Below are 20,523 nucleotides of genomic sequence, written 5' to 3' on the forward strand. Positions count from 1 at the left end.
GAGGTAGGAATGTTCAGGAACGTTTGACCCCAAGGGAAGATTGCTATAAGAGGGCCAGGGTGGGTTTAGAGAGGGCCTGAGGGCCAAGCAAAGGGGCTTGACCTTTAACCTGCAGGCAGTGAGGGGCCCAGCCCCACTTGTGAGCAGGGGAGGGAGAGTTCATAGCATGTGTCTCTGGAGATTTGTGGGAGGAGCTGGAGAGAGACAGCAGAGGCAGGGGAAGCAGCAGGACTCAGGTCGGCTGAGGGCTGGGCACTGTGAGGGCAAATGGGATGATGGGAGATCAAGGAGGCTCAGAATGGTGAGATGAGTAGAAACCAGGCAGGAGGAAGTCAAGAATGACTCCAAAGGGTAGAACCAGGATGCTGAGAAAGCGATGGAACCTCTGGGTGGAAGTCAGCAAGTCTTGAGAAGATCTCATTTCTGGAGAGCTGGTGTTACTACTATTGTGGATACCAGGCACTGTCCTAAGGTCTGCACAGGTACTTCTGCATTTCATCCTCCCTTCTGCCCTACAGGGTGCCCAGCTAACAGGAGGAGACCCTGAGGCTGAGGGAGCTAAAGTGGCTTATCTCAGGTCCCACGGCTGGGCGGTGCAAGTTCCACAGCCTAGGTCTGCCTGACTCCACAGCCCGTGCTCTTGATCAGCACCGGTTTTACAAGACCCTGCTTGATCCATCCCCTGCCCACTTCCTTCAGCCTCCTCTTGGCCCCTCTCCCTGGCAATATGCTGTGCTCTCCAGGCTTAAGTACCCTCCTGTCTCAGGGCCTTTCCATAGGCCCTGTGTGTTCCCCAATGTCATCAAGTCCTCCTGGAATGTATTTCTCACCACACTGGATCCTGTACTTTTCTTTCGTGGCACTTATCACAATTGCAATTAATTAGCTATGTCCCTTTTTGCTTGACATCTGCAGGGAAATGGCCCTTGTGTCTGGTTATTACTGTGTTCCCACACTAGCAGCATCTGGCATGTCTGGGGCTTCATGCATGCTCGTTAAGCTGATCTAAGAATATAAACATCCCTAAGAGCCAGATCATTGGGTAGCTTTTTGGAATTTTGAGCCACTACCCTTTTGGTGGCAAAAAAGCTAACAGTCTAGGTGCCCCCACCCTCAGTCCTGGGCAGGTGGTCCCCACCTCCAGGAGAATCTACCTCAGGCATGCAGAGCAGAAAATGGGAGTCAAGCCACCAGCAGCCCTGGCAAGGGCCTCAGATAGCCCCAGGTGTCCTTCTCTGTAGGCTCACGCCAGTGGCCTCCCCTAGGGCACTCACTATTCCTTGGCGATCTCCAGGTCCTTTCTGTGGCTCTGCAGGGCTGCCTCCATCTGCCCCAGGTCAATCTGGGCATTCCCTATGCAGCTATACAAGTTTCCAACCAGTTCATCCTTGTTGGGTACCTCTTCCTTGTTCCATTCCAGTACCTTCTTCAGCACTTTCTCAGCTTTCTGAAGACTCCCTTCAGCACTGCCACTTGTGAGCACTGAGAAAGGAAAGGGGTGCTGTGGAGGCCAGGGCAGCCTCCTCTTAGCTGACAGGGTAACTCCTCTTCCTGCAGACACCATCTGCAGGTCTGAGAGACCAGGGGCTCAGACACCTGGTTGCTCCTTCCCCACCTGATAAGGCACTGGAGGCACCTGCCCCACCCTCTGAGAACAACACCTACACATATCAATGTCCTCCAGGCTCTTGAGGATGTAATGGGCTGTCTGTGAGGGACGGCGTTTGTGGTCCCGCAGCCATTTCTCTTGCATCAGCTTCCGGTCCCGCTCCCTGGCGTAGATCGGCTTCTGCTGCCTCCAGAAGTTGCTGTGAGTATCCAGGTAGTTGATGCCCGTCATGATGAGGTCCTCCACAGTCAGGCCGCCCTTCATGGTGCCTTTGATCAGGTCTGTGGGGAAGGGGTGTGAGGAGGCGCCAAGGAGAACAGGCCTCTAAGGGATTTGCCTCCTGTTTCCTCCCGGTGGCTGCTGCAGGGCCCTCTGTGAACTTGCTCTGCTTGGAGTTGTTGAAACAGAGAGGAGTGTGAGTGCGCATAGTGGCAGAGTGGGTTTATCCAGGCCAGGAGGCAGCCAGAGCCCCACTATCAGGGAGTTCCATGCTATGGGCCCCTTATGGCAAGATATGAGGAGCTAGCCAGAAGGGGCAGCTGGTGGATGGCTCGCTGAGAAGCCTCAGGGCTTCCCCAGTTCAAGCTGTGTCCTCAGATAACACTGAGTCTAAATGCACGATCTGGCCCAGGCTGCCAGTGCCCAGTGATTTCCCAGGTGCCCAGTGGGCCTGTGCATGCTGGAAGCTGGAAGGCGGGTGCCCAAGTCCTGCCCACTGCCTGGCCAGAGGTTACAGCCAGAAGCAAAGCTACAAGGCCACTTGAGGTAATATTCAAGCCACCTCTTCCCTCTGCAGCGGGTCCTCTGGAGAATAGGAGGCATTCAGGCCTGTTGCTAAGGAGATGTGCCAGCAGTGAAGCTGTTCCTGTGTCACGGAACAGGGAACCCTACACATGACCTTGGGAAGCCAATTCTGGAGAAGAGGCATTTGATTCACAGGTGACCCTGCTCAGGCTTATCAGCTAATGGCAATACTCCCATCCCCATGTTGATGTGGGACATTCATCTCAGGCTTCTGTCCTTCATCCTGTCACTGGCAGCAGTGTGGTGGAAAGAGCACTGGACTGGCCAGGTGTAGTGGCTCACACCTGTAATCCCAGCACTTTGGGAGGCCGAGGTGGGCAGATCACTTGAGGTCAGGAGTTCAAAACCAGCCTGGCCAACATGGTGAAACCCCATCTCTGCTAAAAATACAAAAAATTAGCCGGATGTGGTGGTGGGCGCCTGTAGTCCTAGCTACTAGGGAGGCTGAGGCAGGAGAATCGCTTTAACCCAGGAGGTGGAGGTGGCAGTGAGCCGAGTTTGCTTCACTGCACTCCAGCCTGGGTGACAGAGCAAGACTCTGTCTTTAAAAGAAAGAGCACTGGACTGGAGGTCAGAGGCCTGGGTTCTGATGTTGACTCCACCATGAACTTGTTTGTCAACTTATGAAAGTTCCTTCCCAATCAGGGTCTCTGTTTCCTTATCTACGAAAGGAGAACTTGGACCAGATGATGTTTCAGAGCATTCTAGAACTAATATCCTCGGATTTAAGCACATGTCCGCTGGATTCCTTTGCCCATTGTAAGGACTGAAGGCAAAGGGGATGTCCCTTCAGGGACTATGGTGGTAAGGGAGACCAAATCTCTGTTGTCCCCTCCCAGGGTACCATAGCACTTAGGAGCATTGCTCTAAAATTGGACTTCCTGGATTCGAATATAAGCCATGTCATTGCCTACCTATATATGACCTTAGTTTCTGTTGGTCTGCGCCTCAGTTTCCTTATCTGTAAAATGAGAACGCTAATAAAACCTGTCCACAGGTACACGTCAGCTAATATTATATGGCAGGTTCTGCCTTCAGCTCATGCATGAAGCCTCCACCCAGATTTCCTTTCCCCCAAGGCCCCGCGCCAGCAAAGCGTCCGAAACCTTCATCCAACAGGAGCTTCTCCAAATACTCTTTGTCCACGTAGAGCTCCCCCAGAAGCTGGCGGACCGTCTTCTCACTCTTGAGCGAGCCCTTCCGCTTGGGCTCTCCCTTGGTGGGGTGTAAGAGGTGTTTCATGGGCTGAGGCTTCTGCTGGGCTTTTATGTTCTGAGAAAATGGAGCAACACCCAACAGAGCTTCAGCAAGGAGCAGAGTGTACCCAGCCATGGCCCTAGGGTCTGTGATCCCAGATTCCTCCAACTCCAGGACCTTTCTGTGGGCCAAGAGTCACGGAGCATGCCTGGTCAGGTTGCAGCTAGACTCCCAAGACCCCTTCTCAGGCACACATAGCCTCTTCCCTTAGAGGGATACAACCACAGAACCAGGGCCATTACCTCAGCCTGCTTGCTTAAGAAGGAGAGGTCCCCTTTGTTCTCCAGCTTAATGGAAGAAGGACCTGCAAGGAAAGAAGCTGGAGCTCAGGTCGGCCAGACCCCCCAGGCATGACCTATCACATATTTTTATGTAGAAATGGCTGCCTTTGGCAGGGGGATGGTGGAGGCTGTGGCAAAGCTGGCCCTAAGCCAGCCTAGCAGGCAAATGGTGCAGGCTGTCTGGTATAACTCCTAGGAGCTAACAGCCCCCGCTAGCCCAAGGCTATGGCAGCCAGATTTCCAAACAAAGGGAGGCCAAGGATGCAGGGGAAACTGTCCATTTCCAGGCCCTGCCACCCACAGAGCAAGCTCTCACTTGCTCTCACTTGCTTCCCTTCTCCCCCTGCCATAGTGCTGATGGCTAAGGCCAGCCCTTGGTATGCGTCTGGTGAGGAAAGAAGCCAGGGACTATAGAAGGCTGGGCTCAGGACCGCATTATAGCTTTTGACACCAGGCTAAGACAGGCCTACTTTGAAACAGCCCTTCTAATCTGACCTTTAGGAAAACCCAAGGCTGCAGCGCTCAGAGATCAGTGTGTGCATCAGGGAATGGTCCTCCCAGCAGACAGGTGGTGCCCGCCACCATGCCCGGCTAATCCTCAACAACACTGCAGCAGCCAAATCCAGGTGCAGGACTCCCTGCGGGCCTGGTGGTGGCTGCTCACCTGCTGTAACTCAGCCTTCCTCTAAACCTAAGGATTCCAAGGACCTTCCTGGATAAGGGCATAGGCCCTGTGGTCACTCACTTCCCACTGAGTTGTTGATGGCTTCCTGGGCTTTCTGAATGCCAACTCTGAATTCCCGATCAGGCCTCAGCTTGTAGCCTCGATGATAGAATACCAAGGCAAACTCAAAGTCTCCCATGGTGTACAGTGTCTCAGCCTTTTGTAAAATCCCCTGGAATGGGAGGAAATCAAATCAATGTGAACAGATAAGGCCTTATAGGACTCACATGTGGTGGAACAGAAGGGTCCTGGGTTGAAGGTCAAGGTTGGAATACAGGGGGCAGAGACTTAGGCAACGACCTAGGAAGAGAAAATGGCATCAAACACTAGGCAGTCTGGCTGGTTCTACTTGTAACAACTACTTGTAACCAGAAGTTGCTACAGGCAATGACAGGATCCAGTCCTCCCGCCCATGCAGTCACCTTACAGAAAGCTGGGTCACTCTGGAGCGAAGCCTCAGCATCCTTCAGGGATCTCTCCAAGTCTCCCATCTTCAGGAAGCACTTTGAGCGAGCAACCAGGCAGTTCTTGTCTCCATCCTGAAGGTAAAGAGCCTGACAAAGAAACCAGTCAGGTTGACAGCCAGCATGAAGAGCAAGGTAGAAGCTGGAGTGGGAAAGGCAGCCCAAACCCTCCTGCAGAGGGGATTTCTTCAGGCTCTGAAGAATCAAGGGGATTCTTCAGGCCAGCACACAGGCCTCTGGCTCCTAAGCAGAACAACTCCGATCTGTGCTCAGTCAACTTGATTATCTGCATATGGCTCACCTTGAACAAGGTCAAATCATGGCTATTGTGGAAGCCACTGGCTGAAGAGTAGGAATATGCTGCTCTGTGGATACGCTGACTTTCCACCAATGTCTGAGAGCCCCCCAGTCCCCTCAGGCAATAGAACTGTAGGGTATTTGGGGCACACCAAACTCAACTACAAACCTGAAATGGCAACACATCATACTCAAAGCAAATTTCAAAGGCTAAGCATTCTGAAGTGGACTTGAGGACTATCTGCCATGTGGGTTAACCATTCCAGTAGCCTTCTCTTTTTATGTAGCTAATCAAGAGCTAATCACTATATCCGGGGATTAAGATGAAAATACCAGGAAAAGGCTGGGAGTGGTGGCTCACACCTGTAATCCCAGCACTTTGGCAGGTCAAGGTGGGCGGAACGCTTGAGCCCAAGAGTTTGAGACCAGCCTGGGCAACATGGCAAAACCCTGTCTCTACAAAATACAAAAAAAATTAGCTGGGCGTGGTGGTCCATGATTGTAGTCCCAGCTACTCAGGAGGCTGAGATGGGAGGATTGCTTGAACCTGGAGAGGTCGAGGCTGCAGTAAGCCATGATCACACCACTGCACTCCAGCCTGGGTGACAGAATGAGACTCTGTCTCAAAAAACAAAACAAAACAAAACAAAAAGAGGCCGGGTGCAGTGGCTCACACCTGTAATCCCAGAACTTTGGGAGGCCAAGGTGGGTGGGTCACTTGAAGTCAGGAGTTTGAGACCAGCCTGGCCAACGTGGTGAAACCCGTTTCTACTAAAAATACAAAAATTAGCCAGACATGGTGGTGAGCACCTGTAATCCCAGCTACTCGGGAGTCTAAGGCAAGAAAATCGCTTGAACCTGGGAGGCAGAGGTTGCAGTGAGCTGAGATCATGCCACTGCACTCCAGCCTGGGTGATGGAGTGAGACGCTGTCTCAAAAAAAAAAAAAAAGAAAAAGAAAAAGAAAAAAGAAAGAAAGGGAAAAGAAAAATGAAAAACAAGAAAGAAAGAAAAAAAAGAAAATGCCAGGAAAATGAAACTGTGATTTTGACCCTAAAGTGGGGTTGAGGGCAATATCCCCACTCCCAGTGTCCTCTCTTCTGTGTGAGATGATTACCATAGTCTGTGGTGTACTGTCCTTCCTGAGGCATCTAACTGTACCCACCCCCCTTTTTCTTTTTTGAGACAGAGTCTCACACTGTCACCCAGGCTGGAGTGCAGTGGCACGATCTCTGCTCACTGCAACCTCCGAGTCCCGGGTTGAAGCAATTCTCCTGCTTCAGCCTCCCGAGTACCTGGGACTACGGGCGCCTGCCACCACACCTGGCTAATTTTTTTTTTTTTGAGATGGCGTTTTGCTCTTGTTGCCAAAGCTGGAGTGCAATGGCACGATCTCGGCTCACTGCAACCTCCGCCTCCCGGGTTCAAGTGATTCTCCTGCCTCAGCCTCTGGAGTAGCTGGGATTACAGGCACTTGCCACCACGTCCAGTTGATTTTTTGTATTTTTAGTAGAAACAGGGTTTCACCATGTTAGCCAGGCTGGTCTCAAACACCTGACCTCAGGTGATCCACCTGCCTTGGCCTCCCAAAGTGCTGGGATTACAGGCATGAGCTACCTGACCTGGTCTTTTTTTTTTTTTCTTTTTTTTTTGAGACAGAGTTTCACTCTTGTTGCCCAGGCTAGAGTGCAATGGCATGATCTTGGCTCACTGCAACCCTCTGTCTCCTGGTAGCCACCCCTTTCTAAGACCTTCCTACTTTTCTAAGAAGAGGAAGTAGCTACTGTCTTTCTGGAAAGTGACTGCTTCTCATCCAAGGCTACCCTTCCCTCAGGGTGTTCTTTTTTCTCTGCTGGTGGGTACTTCAGGATGGGACATGATCCAGCAGGAGGAGAATAAGTGGGGACAGGGCTACCGAACTCAATTGTTCACTTATCTGGTCATCATTTCTGGTTTTAGGGTGTGGTTGGTGACTGAAAGGGACAAACGACTCTGGGGAGCTGTTGAGAAGCTTGATCTTACAGGAAGTCTCAAAACTACAGGGTTATCCTACCACTCCATCTAGAAGAAGAAGTGGGCAATTTGGAGCAAAAGAAATGGTCATAAAAACATGTTTTTAGGGCACTGTATCTCATACCTGTAATCCTAGCACTTTGTGAGGCCAAAGCGGGAGTATTACTTGAGCTCAAGTGTTCAATACCAGCCAGGGCAACATAGCAAAACACCTATCTCTACAAAAAAAAAAAAAAAAAAAAGAAGAAAAGAAAAAATTAGCCAGGCGTGGTGGCGTAAGCCTGTAGCTCCAGCTACTTGGAACACTAAGGTGGGAGGATCACTTGAGCTCAGGAGTTTGAAGCTGTATTGAGCTGTGATTGTGCCACCACATTCCAGCTTGGGAGACAGAACGAGATCCTGTCTCAAAACAAAAAAAACAAAAAAAAAAAAACAAAAAAACAAAAAAACAGTTTCCTTATGCAGATGTCAGATGTGTAGTTTTGTGGTTAGCACCTCAGCATTGGAGTCTGAGCCCGGCTTTGAATCCTTCCTCTGCCACTTGCTAGTTTAGCGACCTTGGGCATGTTGCTCAACTTCTGTATATTTCCTAATCTATAAAATTGAGTATGCACTGGGCGGGGTGGTTCACGCCTGTAATCCCAGCACTTTGGGAGGCTGAGGTGGGGGGGATTACCTGAGGTGGGGAGTTCGAGACCAACCTGACCAACATGGAGAAACCCCGTCTCTACTAAAAATACAAAATTAGCCGACCATGGTGGTGCATGCCTGGAATCCCAGCTACTCGGGAGGCTGAGGCAGGAGAATCGCTTGAACCTCGGAGGTGGAGGTTGGGGTGAGCCGAGATTGCGCCACTGCACTCCAGCCTGGGCAAGAAGAGCAAAACTCCATCTTAACAACAACAAAAATCCAGTATGCTTAGCAGTGTGCCTGAGGCTGAGGCAGGAGAATCACTTGAATCCAGGAGGTGGAGGTTGCAGTGAGCCAAGATCGCACCATTGCACTCCAGCCTGGAGACAGAGCAAGACTACGTCTCCAAAACAACAACAACAACAACAACAACAACAACAACAACAACAACAAAAACCATCACCCAATCCCCTTAGGGTGGGATGATGCAATTTATACTAGGGTTACTATAATAATGTTGCTGGTTGGTGCGGCAGCTCACCTCTGTAATCCCAGCACTTTGGGGGGCCGAGGCAGGTATATCACTTGAGGTCAGGAGTTCGACACCAGCCTGGCCAACAGGGTGAAACCCTGTCTCTACTAAGAATACAAAAATTAGCCAGGCGTGGTGGCACATGCCTGTAATCCCAACTACTCCCTAGGCTGAGGCAGGAAAATCGCTTGAACCTGGGGAGGCGGAAGTTGCAGTGAGCTGAGATCTTGCCACTGCACTCCAGCCTGGGCAACATAGCAAAACTTTGTCTCAAAATTGATAATAATAATCATATGTTGCTTACTGGCCACCTTTTATAAGCAACGGTGTGCTGGGGACATTGAGGCTTCTGCATGCAACCTCCCATCCAATCTGCCAGCAAATGATGGGAAGGTAAGGCTGCTCTGTGGAAGGAGGCCAGTTAATCATGAAACATTTAAGTAAAAGTAGAGGAAAAGGTCACTGTTAACGCAGAGAATGGAGATTGCAAGTGGGAACTGGTAGAAAATGGCCAACCACAGGGCTTATCTGTGACAGCAGTGTGTCCATCAAAAATCAGTGAATAATAGAAACAACAGGGTCCTCCAGGCATCATCAAGACCTCAGTGTTATCTGCAATCAAAAGGTGAGGGCAGGGGGCAGGAGCAGTGGCTCACGCCTGTAATCCCAGCACTTTGGGAGGCCGAAGCGGGTGGATCACGAGGTCAGGAGTTCGAGACCAGCCTGGCCAACACAGTGAAACCCCCATCTGTACTAAAAAGACAAAATAATTAGCCGGGCATGGTGGCGCGCGCCTGTAGTCCCAGCTACCTGGGAGGTGGAGGCAGGAGAATCGCTTGAACCCGGGAGGCGGAGGTTGCGGCGAGCCGAGATCGTGCCATTGCACTCCAGCCTAGGCAACAAGAGCGAAACTCCGTCACAAAAAAAAAAAAAAAAAAGTGACGGGTGATGGGGTGATGGATAGGTTGAGAGCTCGACTCACGTTGCTGAAGCTCTGCGCGGCTTTAGAAAATTCCCCGCACAGGTAGAGCCGCTCGCCTTCGGCCATATAAGAGGGAAAGGTGCTTCGCAAGGTCTCGCCTTCGGGGTCCGACATGGTGACCGGATTTAGAGACGCTAAAGCAGAGACAATCAAAGAAAAGCTGGAGAACCTCTATCTGGTTTGTGGAAGCTCCGTTTCTTAGCAACCATGAGATGTACAGCGACTTCCGGTTCCGCCCCTGTCTGGCAAGGGCCCGGATTCTGGGTACAACCTGCCGGCGTGCGCTTGCGCCAGTTCTGCAGCGCACTGGGCCAGGGAGTGATGATTGCGTGGCTGACGGCTGGGCTGGTTAGTGTTTGCTGTTGCACGCTCTGTCGGTTCTCTCTGGAGTTGCTGCCTGAAAAGCCTCCCTTGTAAGACAGCCAAGAAAACAGGAAGAGGGTTGGAGGCAAAGTTCCGAATAGGGATGAGGCATACGTGGTAAGGATATGTGCCCGGCGTACCGCCATTAGGGGGAGAGAGCACTGGGCTTGGAGTCAGCGGACTTGGGCTGACTTCGCTCCTGTCACTTCCTAACTGCGTGACCTCTCGCGGGGCATCTAAGGGCTCCCAGCCTCGAATGTTCCACCTGCCAAATAAATATGAAAATAATGGAACACTCAGGGATGCGAGGATTTGCATAAGAAAACATGGAAAATAACGTTGGGTTCAACATAATTTAACGCAGTTATTTGAGCAGCTACTAGTAGCGGGCCTTGACCAAGGCATATTCCGACGTCCTTCCCCATTCCCTCACCATCACCACTCCTCCAAAAGTGGACTAGGTGCTTCTTCTGGGCTCCAACGATACCCTAAGTAGCTTGCTTAACTGCCTTTACTACGTTACTTCCAAAACGTCCTAATGTCATTGTTAAAGTTTAAATAGTAAAAAGATGTCTTTAACTACAAATGCATACACACACACACGCACGGCATACATGTAAAACTGGGGATATTTGAGTAAGATCAGTGGATTGTATCAGTGTCAATTTTCTGGTTGTGTTATTGTACTAAAGTTTTTAAGGATGTTACCATTGGGAGAAACTGGGAAAGGGGTACATGGGATCTCTTTTGTATTTATTTCTTATGAACTGCATATGAATCTATGATTATCTCAAAAGGTTTAATTCAAAATATAAGAAATAATATGGTCCCTGCTTGAAGGAGTTTTATCTAATAGGGGAGAAAGATGTATAAACAAGTAATGGCCACTTAAAGTGATATTAACTAGTAATTAAAAGTTCTGTGTGCCTGTGAGGGAGATGAGGACAAAGTGGTGTCAAACCCAGGCAAATGAATGATTCAGCCAGGGTCTGGGATGAGTTAGAGACATCTTCATAGAGGGGTAATATTTGAGCTGAGGGTGAGTAGGGTGGAGCCCAGTAGACGTAAGTAGAGAATGAGAGCTAGGTGTGGTGGCTCATGCCTGTAATCCCAGTACTTTGGAGACTGAGGTGGGAGGATCGCTTGAGCTCAGGAGTTCGAGACCAGTCTGGGCAACATGGCGAAGCCCTGTCTCTACCACAAATACAAAAGTGAGCTGGGTGTGGTGGCGTGTGCCTGTAGTCCCAGCTACTCAGGAAGCTGAGGCAGGAGGATCGCTTGAGCGTGGGAGGTCGAGGCTGCAGTGAGCCATGTTTGGGCCACTGCATTGTAGCCTGTGTAACAAAGCAAGACCCTGTCTCAAAAAAAAAAAAAAAAAAAAAAAAGGAAATAACGTGTGCAAAGGCTGGAGGTGTGTACATTCACAGGGTGTTTAAGGAGCAGCAACAGGTTTAAGGACCTGCAGTGAAACTGGTCCTGTTCTAAGTTAAGGTGGGCTCATTGATGAGTTGAGGACTGTTGCTGGAGCAACCAGGATTAATCAGAAAAAAACCTCCTGCAAGGAAGAGATCTATAGATTCAGTGCAGTCCCAATCAGAACTCCAGCAGCTTTTTTTTTTTTTTTTTTTTTTTATGGTGGAGTCTCACTCTGTCACCCAGGCTGGAGTGCAGTGATGTGATCTCGGCTCACTGCAATCTCTGCCTCCCGGTTTCAAGCTATTCTCCTGCCTTAGCCTCCTGAGTAGCTGGGATTACAGGTGCACACCACCATGCCCAGCTAATTTTTTGTATTTTTAGTAGAGATGAGGTTTCACCATGTTGGCCAGGCTGGTCTTGAACTCCTGACCTCAGGTGATCTGCCCGCCTCAGCCTCTCAAAGTGCTGGGATTACAGGCATGAGCCACTGTGCCTGGCCCCAGCAACCTTTTTTTTTTCAGTAATTAACAAGCTGATTTTAAGATTTATGTGGAAATGCAAAAGACCTAAAATAGCCAAAACCATTTTGAAAAAGAAGAACAAAAGAAAACTTACATTCTGTGATTTCAAGACTTATTTTAAAGCTACGGTAATGGTATTAGCATAAATATGTAAACATATATGGATTAATGGAACAGAAATCGATCCACACATATATGATCAATTGATGTTCAATGAAGTTGCCAAAGAGATTCAATGGAGAAAGGATACTCTTTTCCACAAATGTGTGCTGAAGCAATTGGATAGCCATATGGAAAAACAAAATCCAAAATAAAAAACCTTGATCCTTACCTCACACTATATACAAAAATCAACTGGAAATATTTTAATGTAAATATGTGTTTAATTAATTTTTATTTTTATTTTTTGAGATAGAGTTGGCCTTGTCCCCCAGGCTGGAGTGCAGTAATGAGATCTTGACTCACTGCAACCTCTGCTTTCTGGGCTCAGGCCACCCTCCCACCTCAGCCTCCTGAGTAGCTGGGACTACAGACACGCACCACCACACCCAGCTGATTTTTGTGTTGTTTTGGTAGAGACAGGGTTTTGCCATGTTGCCCAGGCTGGTTTTGAACTCCTGAACTCAAGCAGTCCTCCCACCGCGGCCTCTCAAAGTGCCAGGCTTACAGATGTGAGCCACCATGCCTGTCTAAATATAAATATTGAGGTTTTTTTTTTTTTTTTGAGATGGAGTCTCACTCTGCCACCCAGGCTGGAGTGCAGTGGCGTGATTTCAGCTCACTGCCACCTCTGCCTCCCAGGTTCAAGTGATTCTTCTGCCTCCGCCTCCCAAGCAGCAGGGACTACAGGTGTGCACCACCATGCCCAGCTAATTTTCATATTTTTGGTAGAGACAGGGTTTCACTGTGTTAGCCAGGCTAATCTCGAACTTCTGACCTCAGGTAATCCACCCACCTTAGCCTCCCAAAGTGCTGTGATTAGAGGCTTGAGCCACTGCGCCTAGTCTAAACCTTGACCCTTACCTCATACCATATACAAAAATTAACTAGAAATATTTAAATGTGGCCGGGTGTGGTAGCTCACACCTGTAATCCCAGCACTTTGGGAGGCCCAGGCGGGCAGATCAAGACCATCCTGGCTAACACGGTTGAGCTATGATCAGGCCACTGCACTCCAGCCTGAGCAACATAGTGAGATCACATCTCAAATAAAATACAATTCTAGAAAATGCAGACTAACTGCCTGGGAACATGGCAGTAGGGAAGTGAGGGGTAGATTACAAAGGAGTACAGGGAAACTCATGGAGGTGAGGAATATGTTCATTATCTTGATTGTGGTAATTGTTTCACAGGTATATACATGTATTAAAACTCATCAAATTGGCCAGAAGTGGTGGCTCAAGCCTGTAATCCTAGTACTTTGGGAGGCTGAGGTGGGTGGATCACCTGAGGTCGGGAGTTCAAGACCAGCCTGACCAACATGGAGAAACCCTGTCTCTACTAAAAATACAAAATTAGCTGGGCGTGATGGCACATGCCTGGAATCCCAGTTACTCGGGAGGCTGAGGCAGGAGAATCACGTGAACCTGGGAGGCGGAGGTTGTGATGAGCCAAGATCGCGCCATTGCACTCCAGCCTGGGCAACAACAGTGAAACTCCATCTCAAAAAAAACCCAAACACCTCATCAAATTGTACACTTTATGTGCAGTTTATTGTACTTTAATTATATATTAAGAAAGCTGTTTTAAAAACACAATAAGGCCTGGCATGGTGGCTTATGCCTGTAATCCCAGCACTTTGGGAGGCCGAGGCGGGCGGATCACCTGAGGTCAGGAGTTCAAGATCAGCCTGGCCAACATGGTGAAACCCTGTCTCTACTAAAAATACAAAAATTAGCTGGATGTGGTGGCAGGCGCCTGTAATCCCAGCTACTCGGGAGGCTGAGGCACGAGAATCGCTTGAACCTGGGAGGTGGCGGTTGCAGTGAGCCGAGATCGTGCCATTGCACTTCAGCCTGGGGGACAAGAATGAGATTTCATCTCAAAAAAAAAAACAAAACAAAAACCATAAAATACCAATCATAATGTGTGCTTTCCGGCAATTTATAAAGCACTGTGAGCTTGACAACACCCTAGTGAAGTAAAGAGCCAGTCAGTGGTTTCCTGGTTTCATGGATGAGAAACTCTGAGGCTGAGAGAAATGACAAGGTTTGCTCCAGGCTACAGCACAAGGATATAAGTGAGCTGGGTTGGGGCCTATTCCTTGGGTTCGATTAGCAGGATAAAGAGTGCTAGAATTGGATTCCAGTGTGTCCCAGCGATTTATAGCTATGTTCCTCATGTTATTGCTTTATTTCTTCTTTTATTGTGAAATAGAACATAAGTAAATAAACATACATGTCTGGCCAGGCGTGGTGGCTCACTCCTGTAATCCCAGCACTTTTGGAGGCCAAGGCAGGCAGATCACCTCGAGTCGGGAGTTCAAGACCAGGCTGGCCAACATGGTGAAGCCCCATCTCTACCAAAAATACAAAAATTAGCCTGGTGTGGTGGCACACACCTGTAATCCCAGCTGTACCAGAGGCCGAGGCAGGAGAATCACTTGAACCCGAGAGGCAGAGGTTGCAGTGAGCCATGATCACACCACTGCACTCCAGCCTGGGCGACAGAGCAAGACTCTCTCTCAAAAAAAAAAAGTACACCTATGTAGTCATCACACAGGTAAATCAAGAAACATATTGCTAGCAGGGGGTCCTGTGAAAGGCCTCTCTCCACTCACAGCTCCCTCTCCAGGTAACTACTGCCTTCACTGTGAGCCCTCATCATCTCTCTCCTGGATTACTTCAACATTCTTCTAAGTGGGTCTCCTTGGCCTCCCCTCCCCCACTTCCTTCTCAACACAACAGTCAGAAGATTACTTTTATTTATTTATTATTTATTTAGACAGAGTGTCTAAATAAAGGCTGGAGTGCAGTGGCACAATCTCGGCTCACTGCAACCTCCACCCTCCTGAGCTCAAGCAATCCTCCCACCTCAGCCTCCCCAGTAGCTGGAACTACAGGTGCATGCCATCACACCCTGCTAATTTTTGGGTTTTTTTTTTTTTTTTTTTTTTTTTTGGTAGAGAAGGTGTTTTGCAATGTTGCCTAGACTGGTCTTGAACTCTTGAGCTCAGGCAATCCTCCTGCCTTGGCTTCCCAAAATGCTGGAATTACAGGCATGAACCATCATGCCTGGCCAGAAGACTCCTTTTATTTTTTTATTTTTATTTATTTATTTATTTTGAGACAGAGTTTCGCTCTGTCGCCCAGGGTGGAGGGCAGTTGCAGGATCTCGGCTCACTGAACCTCCACCACCCTGTGTGGTGGTGGGCGCCTGTAACCCCAGCTTCTCGGGAGGCTGAGGCAGGAGAATCGCTTGAACCCAGAAGGCAGAGGTTGCAGTGAGCGCAGATCGCGCCACTTCACTCCAGCCTGGGCAAAAGAGCGAAACTCCATCTCAAAATAATAATAATAATAATAATAAACTCATTCAGAGATAAGTTTAAATGTGTCATATGTAAAAGTCAAGGGTAAGTGATTTATGTGTGTGGGAGGGGCTGCACAGGTTCTTCCTGAAAGAGGAGGGAATTTTATAGGAACATACCTGGTGGGGAGGAGGCAGTGGCAGTTTTTGAGAGAGAGTCAGAATGGAGTGGGGGTGACTCTGGGAAGGGGCCAGCCTGGACCTGGTTGGGCTGCATGGAGAAACTTTATTCCCTGAGCACAGATGCTGCATCCCCAGAGAGATAACTGCTGCCCAGGAGTGGAACTAGCCATCCCTCCAGCTTCCCTGGTGGCAGGCAGCCTCTGTCAGGTTAGAGAGAGGGGCCCTGGCTGCATCTCCCTGGAGAGCCTTCCCCAGGACACACAGGCCCTTAGCTCTGATGGAAGGTTGGTCAGTACTGGGCAAAAGTGAGTGGTGCGGAAGTTAGAATCCTTGGCTCTTCACCGGGTGGATGATGATGGGGCTTTGCTGGAAGCTCCTGTCTTGGGCTGTTACAAGGAGAGAGGTGGGTTTAGAACTGGATACTCTACATAAACAGAAAATGCATTTGAAAAAAATAGTAGCCGGGCACGGTGGCTCACGCCTGTAATCCTAGCACTTTGGGAGGCTGAGGCGGGCGGATCACGAGGTCAGGAGATTGAGACCATCCTGGCTAACATGGTGAAACCCCATCTCTACTAAAAATAAAAAAAAAAAAATCAGCCGGGTATGGTGGCACGTGCCTGTAGTCCCAGCTACTTGGGAGGGCGAGACAGGAGAATCACTTGAACCCAGGAGGCGGAGGTTGCAGTGAGCCGAGATCACGCCACTGCACTCTAGCTTGGGTGACAGAGCGAGACTCAGTCTCAAAAAATAAATAAATAAAAAATAAATAAATAAAAAGAAAAAATAGTAGAACTGGGCCGGGCATGGTGGCTCACACCTGTAATCCCAGCACATTGGGATGCCGAGGCAGGCGGATCATGATGTCTGGAGTTAAAGACCAGCCTGGCCAACATGGCGAAACCTCATTTCTACTCAAAATAGAAAAATTAGCTGGGCATGGTGGCGGGCACCTGTAATCCCAGCTACTCAGGAGGCTGAGGCAGGAGAATCGTTTGAACCCGGGAGGTGGAGGTTGAAGTGAGCCCAGATCACACCATTGCACTCCAGCCTGGGCGACAGGGTGAGACTCCCTCTCAAAACAAACAAACAAACAAACAAAAAAATAGTAGAACTGGACACTTAGGTAGATCCTTCTCCAGGCTGCATCTCCTCCCTCCTCTCCCTGCCCTTCCCCTACAATTGCTTTCTTTCATTCACATATTATAAGAGCCTTTTTAAAGTCATGTTTACAGTGAATGCTTAATATGTGTCCAGTCCCATGCTAGGCACTGGAGATGCCAAAATGAACAAGGCACTCTCCTAGGCCTTGGGTTGCTTACAGTCAGATAAAGGAGATCCACTGGATAGGATCTTTCCCTCTTACTCACCTGCGGCAGGTTGCAGGGTACAGGCCCAAGGACTTGGAGTCTGAAGATCATTAGGTTAGTTGATCATAGGCAAAATGATGAAAACACTTAGTTAGCTCAAGTGGCTGCTGTGAGTAGTATGCATTTCACATAGTAGGTGCTCAATAAATATTAACTAAAATTGGTCCAAATCTAGGAGGAAGTCCTTAGCCAGTTTTAGGCTTCTGGAACCCAGGTAGAATGCCCAAAACCTGGGCTTGGAGATGGTGCCTATAACCCTCTGTATTCTGATAGGGACCTGTCCTCTAGTCCAGTCTAGAAGAGGAGGGAGGTGATTCAAATGGGAAAATCAAAGAGTTTAGAGCTTTTATTTTATTTTTTATTTTTTGTAGAGATGGGGGTTTTGCCATGTTAGCCAGACTGCTTTTGAACTCCTCAGCTCAGGCAGTCCACCTGCCTTGGCCTCCTAAAGTGTTGGGATTACAGGCGTGAGCCACTGCACCCAGCCTGGTTTAGAGCTTTTAAGTTAGAAAGTAGAATGATGAGAAGATGGGTTCTAGATTGATTAATTCAAGGCAGATGAACCTCTGTGGGTGCATGGTGGGGTAACGAGAGAGTCTTACTTGAGGAGGCTGGGGGTTGGGGGCAGAAACTTGGTATGAGACCACTGAGTGAACTGAAAAACCTCAGTGGCTGGCTCATGGGCCCTCTGGCCAGCACCTCTCCCCCCTCACTCTCTGGACAGTTATTTTTTGTTATTCCTGCCCAGGAATAGTCAAACTTAGGCCTAGCAACACCTAAATGGAGGACAATCATTCAGCAAACATTTATTGAGTACTTACTGTGTAACCAGTCCCTATTTAAACTGCTAGAAATACAGCAATGAAGAAAATAGACAAAGATCCCTATCTTCGTCATGCACATACGCAAGTATATCTGAAGGATAAATTATTAGAAGTGGAATTACTGGACCAAAGGGCAAGTGAATTTAAAATGTTTACTGATATTACCAAATTGACCTTCAAAGAGTTTATTATATTTTATGTCCCGCCTGGATGACCATTTCCCCAGGAGTGTATCTGTCTTTCTTTTTTTTTTTTCTCAGACAGGGTCTCACTCTGTCACCCAGGCTGATGTTCAGTGGTGCAGTCACGGCTGACTGCATCTTTTTTTTTTTTTTTTTTTTTGTCTCGCTCTGTCACCCAGCCTGGAGTGCAGTGGCGTGATCTCGGCTCACTGCAACCTCCGCCTCCTGGGTTCAAACGATTCTCCTGCCTCAGCCTCCTGAGTAGCTGGGACTACAGGCACGTGCCACCATGCCCGGCTATTTTTTTTGTATTTTTAGTAGAGCTTGGGTTTCACTTCGTTAGCCAGGATAGTCTCAATCTCCTGACCTTGTGATCCGCCTGCCTCGGCCTCCCCAAGTGTTGGGATTATAGGCGTGAGCCACTGCACCCAGCCAGCCTCCCGAGTAACTGGGATTACAGGCATGTGCCACCACATCCAGCTAATTTTTTGTATTTTTAGCAGAGACGGGTTTTGCCATGTTGGCCAGGCTGGTCTCGAACTCCTGGCCTCAAGTGATCCGCCTGCCTCAGCCTCCCAAAGTGCTGGGATTACAGTCTCGAGCCACCGTGCCCACCCAGCTCACTGCGTCTTTGACCTCCTGGGCTCAAGTGATTCTCCCACCTCTGCCTCCTGAGTAGCTTGGACTACAGGTGTGTGCCACCATGCCTAGCTAATTTTTTTTTTATGAGACAGTGACTCACTATGTTGCCCAGGCTGGTTTTGAACTCCTGGACGCAAGTGATTTTCCCACCTTGGCCTACCAAAGTGCTAGGATTATAGGCGTGAGCCAGCATGCCCAGCTGCCCAGCTAATTTTTTATTTTTTGTAGTGACGTAGACTCACTGTATTGCCAAGGCTGGGTTGGAACTCCTGGGCTCAAGCCCTCCTTGGCCTCTCAAAGTGATGGGATTACAGGCCTGAGCCTATGCACCTGGCCTCCCAGGAGTATTTCCTTCCTTCTTTCTTTTCTTTTTTTTTCTTTCTTTCTTTTTTTTTTTTCTGAGACAGGGTCACACCCTGTCGCCCAGGCTGGAGTGTACAATCTCAGCTCACTGCAGCCTTGATCTCCTGGACTCAAGTGATCCTTCCACCTCGGTCTCCCAAGTAGCTGGGACTACAGGTGTGCACCACTATGCCCTGCTAATTTTTGTTTATTTTTTTGTTTTGTTTTGTTTTGAGACGGAGTCTCACTCTGTGGCCCAGGCTGGAGTGCAATGGCACGATCTCTGCTCACTGCAACCTCTGCCTCCTGGGTTCAAGCAATTCTCCTGCCTCAGCCTCCCAAGTAGCTGAGATTACAGGCACCCGATACAATGCCCAGCTAATTTTTTTTTTTTTTTTTGCTTTGAGATGGAGTTTTGGTCTTGTTGCCCCCGCTAGAGTGCACTGGTGCGATCTCGGCTCACTGCAACCTCCGCCTCCTGGTTTCAAGCGATTCTCCTGCCTCCGCCTCCTGGGTTCAAGCGATTCTCCTGACTCAGCCTCCTGAGTAGCTGGGATTACAGGCACCTGCCACCACGCCCAGCTAATTTTTTGTATTTTTAGTAGAAACAGGGTTTCACCTGTTGGCCAGGCTGGTCTGGAACTCCTGACCTCGAACTCAGGTGATCTACCCACCTAGGCCTCCCAAATTGCTGGGATTACAGGCATGTGAATCACCACGCCCGGTCTTTTTATTTTTTGTAGAGATTTGGTGGTGGTCGTGGGGGCTCTTACCATGTTACCCAGGCTGTACTTGAACTTCTGGGCTCTAGCAATCTGCCTGACTTGGCCTTCCAAAATTCTGGGATTACAGGCATGAGACAGCATGCCTTGCCTGGAGTGTATCTTTTTTTCTTTTTCTTTTTTTTTGAGATAGAATCTCTCTCTGTCACCCAGGTTGGAGTGCAGTGGTGCAATCTCGCCTCACTGCAACCTCCACCTCCCGGGTTTAAGCGATTCTTATGCCTCAACCTCAAGAGTAGCTGGGATTTATAGGTGTGTGCCACCATGCCTGGCTAATTTTTGTATTTTTTGTAGAGATGGGGTTTTGCCTTGTTGGTCTTGAACTCCTGACCTCAAGTGATCCCCCACCTTGGCCTTCCAAAGTGCTGGGATTACAGGTGTGAGCCATCAAGACTGGCCACCCCCATTTTAGGTCAAGAGAAGAGAGGTGATAAGGAACTGCTATTTCAAAAAGATGAATGGGAGGGAAGGGACCAGAAAGTGACATCATCAGGGAACACTTGATTCAGGCATGGGTAGCAAGTTCAGTTACCTTACTCCTGGCAGCAACAGGATTGGGGGAGGGGGTCTTGGAGAAGATTTTGTCTGCAAATGTCGCAACACTGTTGCAGTGTGAGTATGACCCAAAGTGCTTGGCAGGGGGACAGGCCTGCTGCTTCCCTGCATTCTGGGCTGACCTCTTCACCTGAGTCGGTCAGTGGATGCTTTTGGCCTCCTTCCTGGAGCTAGACAGCTGTTAGGCTTAGGGAGCAGCTCCGGACCTACAGGGTTGGGGTGCAGGTAGGGAGGGAGGCTGCAGCATGTCAGAGTGGTAAATACATGTCCTGATTTCCAGGACTGA

The 20,523-nt window shown here is 49.1% G+C and overlaps 2 protein-coding genes across 3 annotated transcripts in view; one reads left to right on the top strand and one right to left on the bottom strand.

Annotated features, from left to right (window-relative positions):
- The window catches only part of ODAD4 (outer dynein arm docking complex subunit 4), a 35,025-nt gene extending 25,215 nt beyond the window's left edge, over window positions 1-9,810 (bottom strand). Inside the window, exons 1-7 of one of the 2 annotated variants that reach the window (XM_003813858.6) lie at window positions 9,593-9,810; window positions 5,098-5,229; window positions 4,697-4,847; window positions 3,913-3,974; window positions 3,520-3,685; window positions 1,666-1,890; window positions 1,275-1,482 (exon numbers count right to left, since the gene is read on the bottom strand). In XM_003813858.6, the coding sequence (XP_003813906.4) occupies window positions 1,275-1,482; window positions 1,666-1,890; window positions 3,520-3,685; window positions 3,913-3,974; window positions 4,697-4,847; window positions 5,098-5,229; window positions 9,593-9,706 (1,058 nt within the window). In that variant the 5' untranslated portion in view covers window positions 9,707-9,810. The remainder of the gene's footprint in view (window positions 1-1,274; window positions 1,483-1,665; window positions 1,891-3,519; window positions 3,686-3,912; window positions 3,975-4,696; window positions 4,848-5,097; window positions 5,230-9,592) is intronic. The other variant, XM_034941859.4, reaches the window with a different exon arrangement.
- A 122-nt stretch (window positions 9,811-9,932) lies between these two features.
- The window catches only part of ACLY (ATP citrate lyase), a 61,909-nt gene continuing 51,318 nt past the window's right edge, over window positions 9,933-20,523 (top strand). The window contains exon 1 of the mRNA XM_034941852.3: window positions 9,933-10,072. The gene's annotated coding sequence lies outside the window, so the exon portion shown is untranslated. The remainder of the gene's footprint in view (window positions 10,073-20,523) is intronic.

Source organism: Pan paniscus, chromosome 19 (genome assembly GCF_029289425.2).
Source record: "Pan paniscus chromosome 19, NHGRI_mPanPan1-v2.0_pri, whole genome shotgun sequence".
Taxonomy (NCBI): domain Eukaryota; kingdom Metazoa; phylum Chordata; class Mammalia; order Primates; family Hominidae; genus Pan; species Pan paniscus.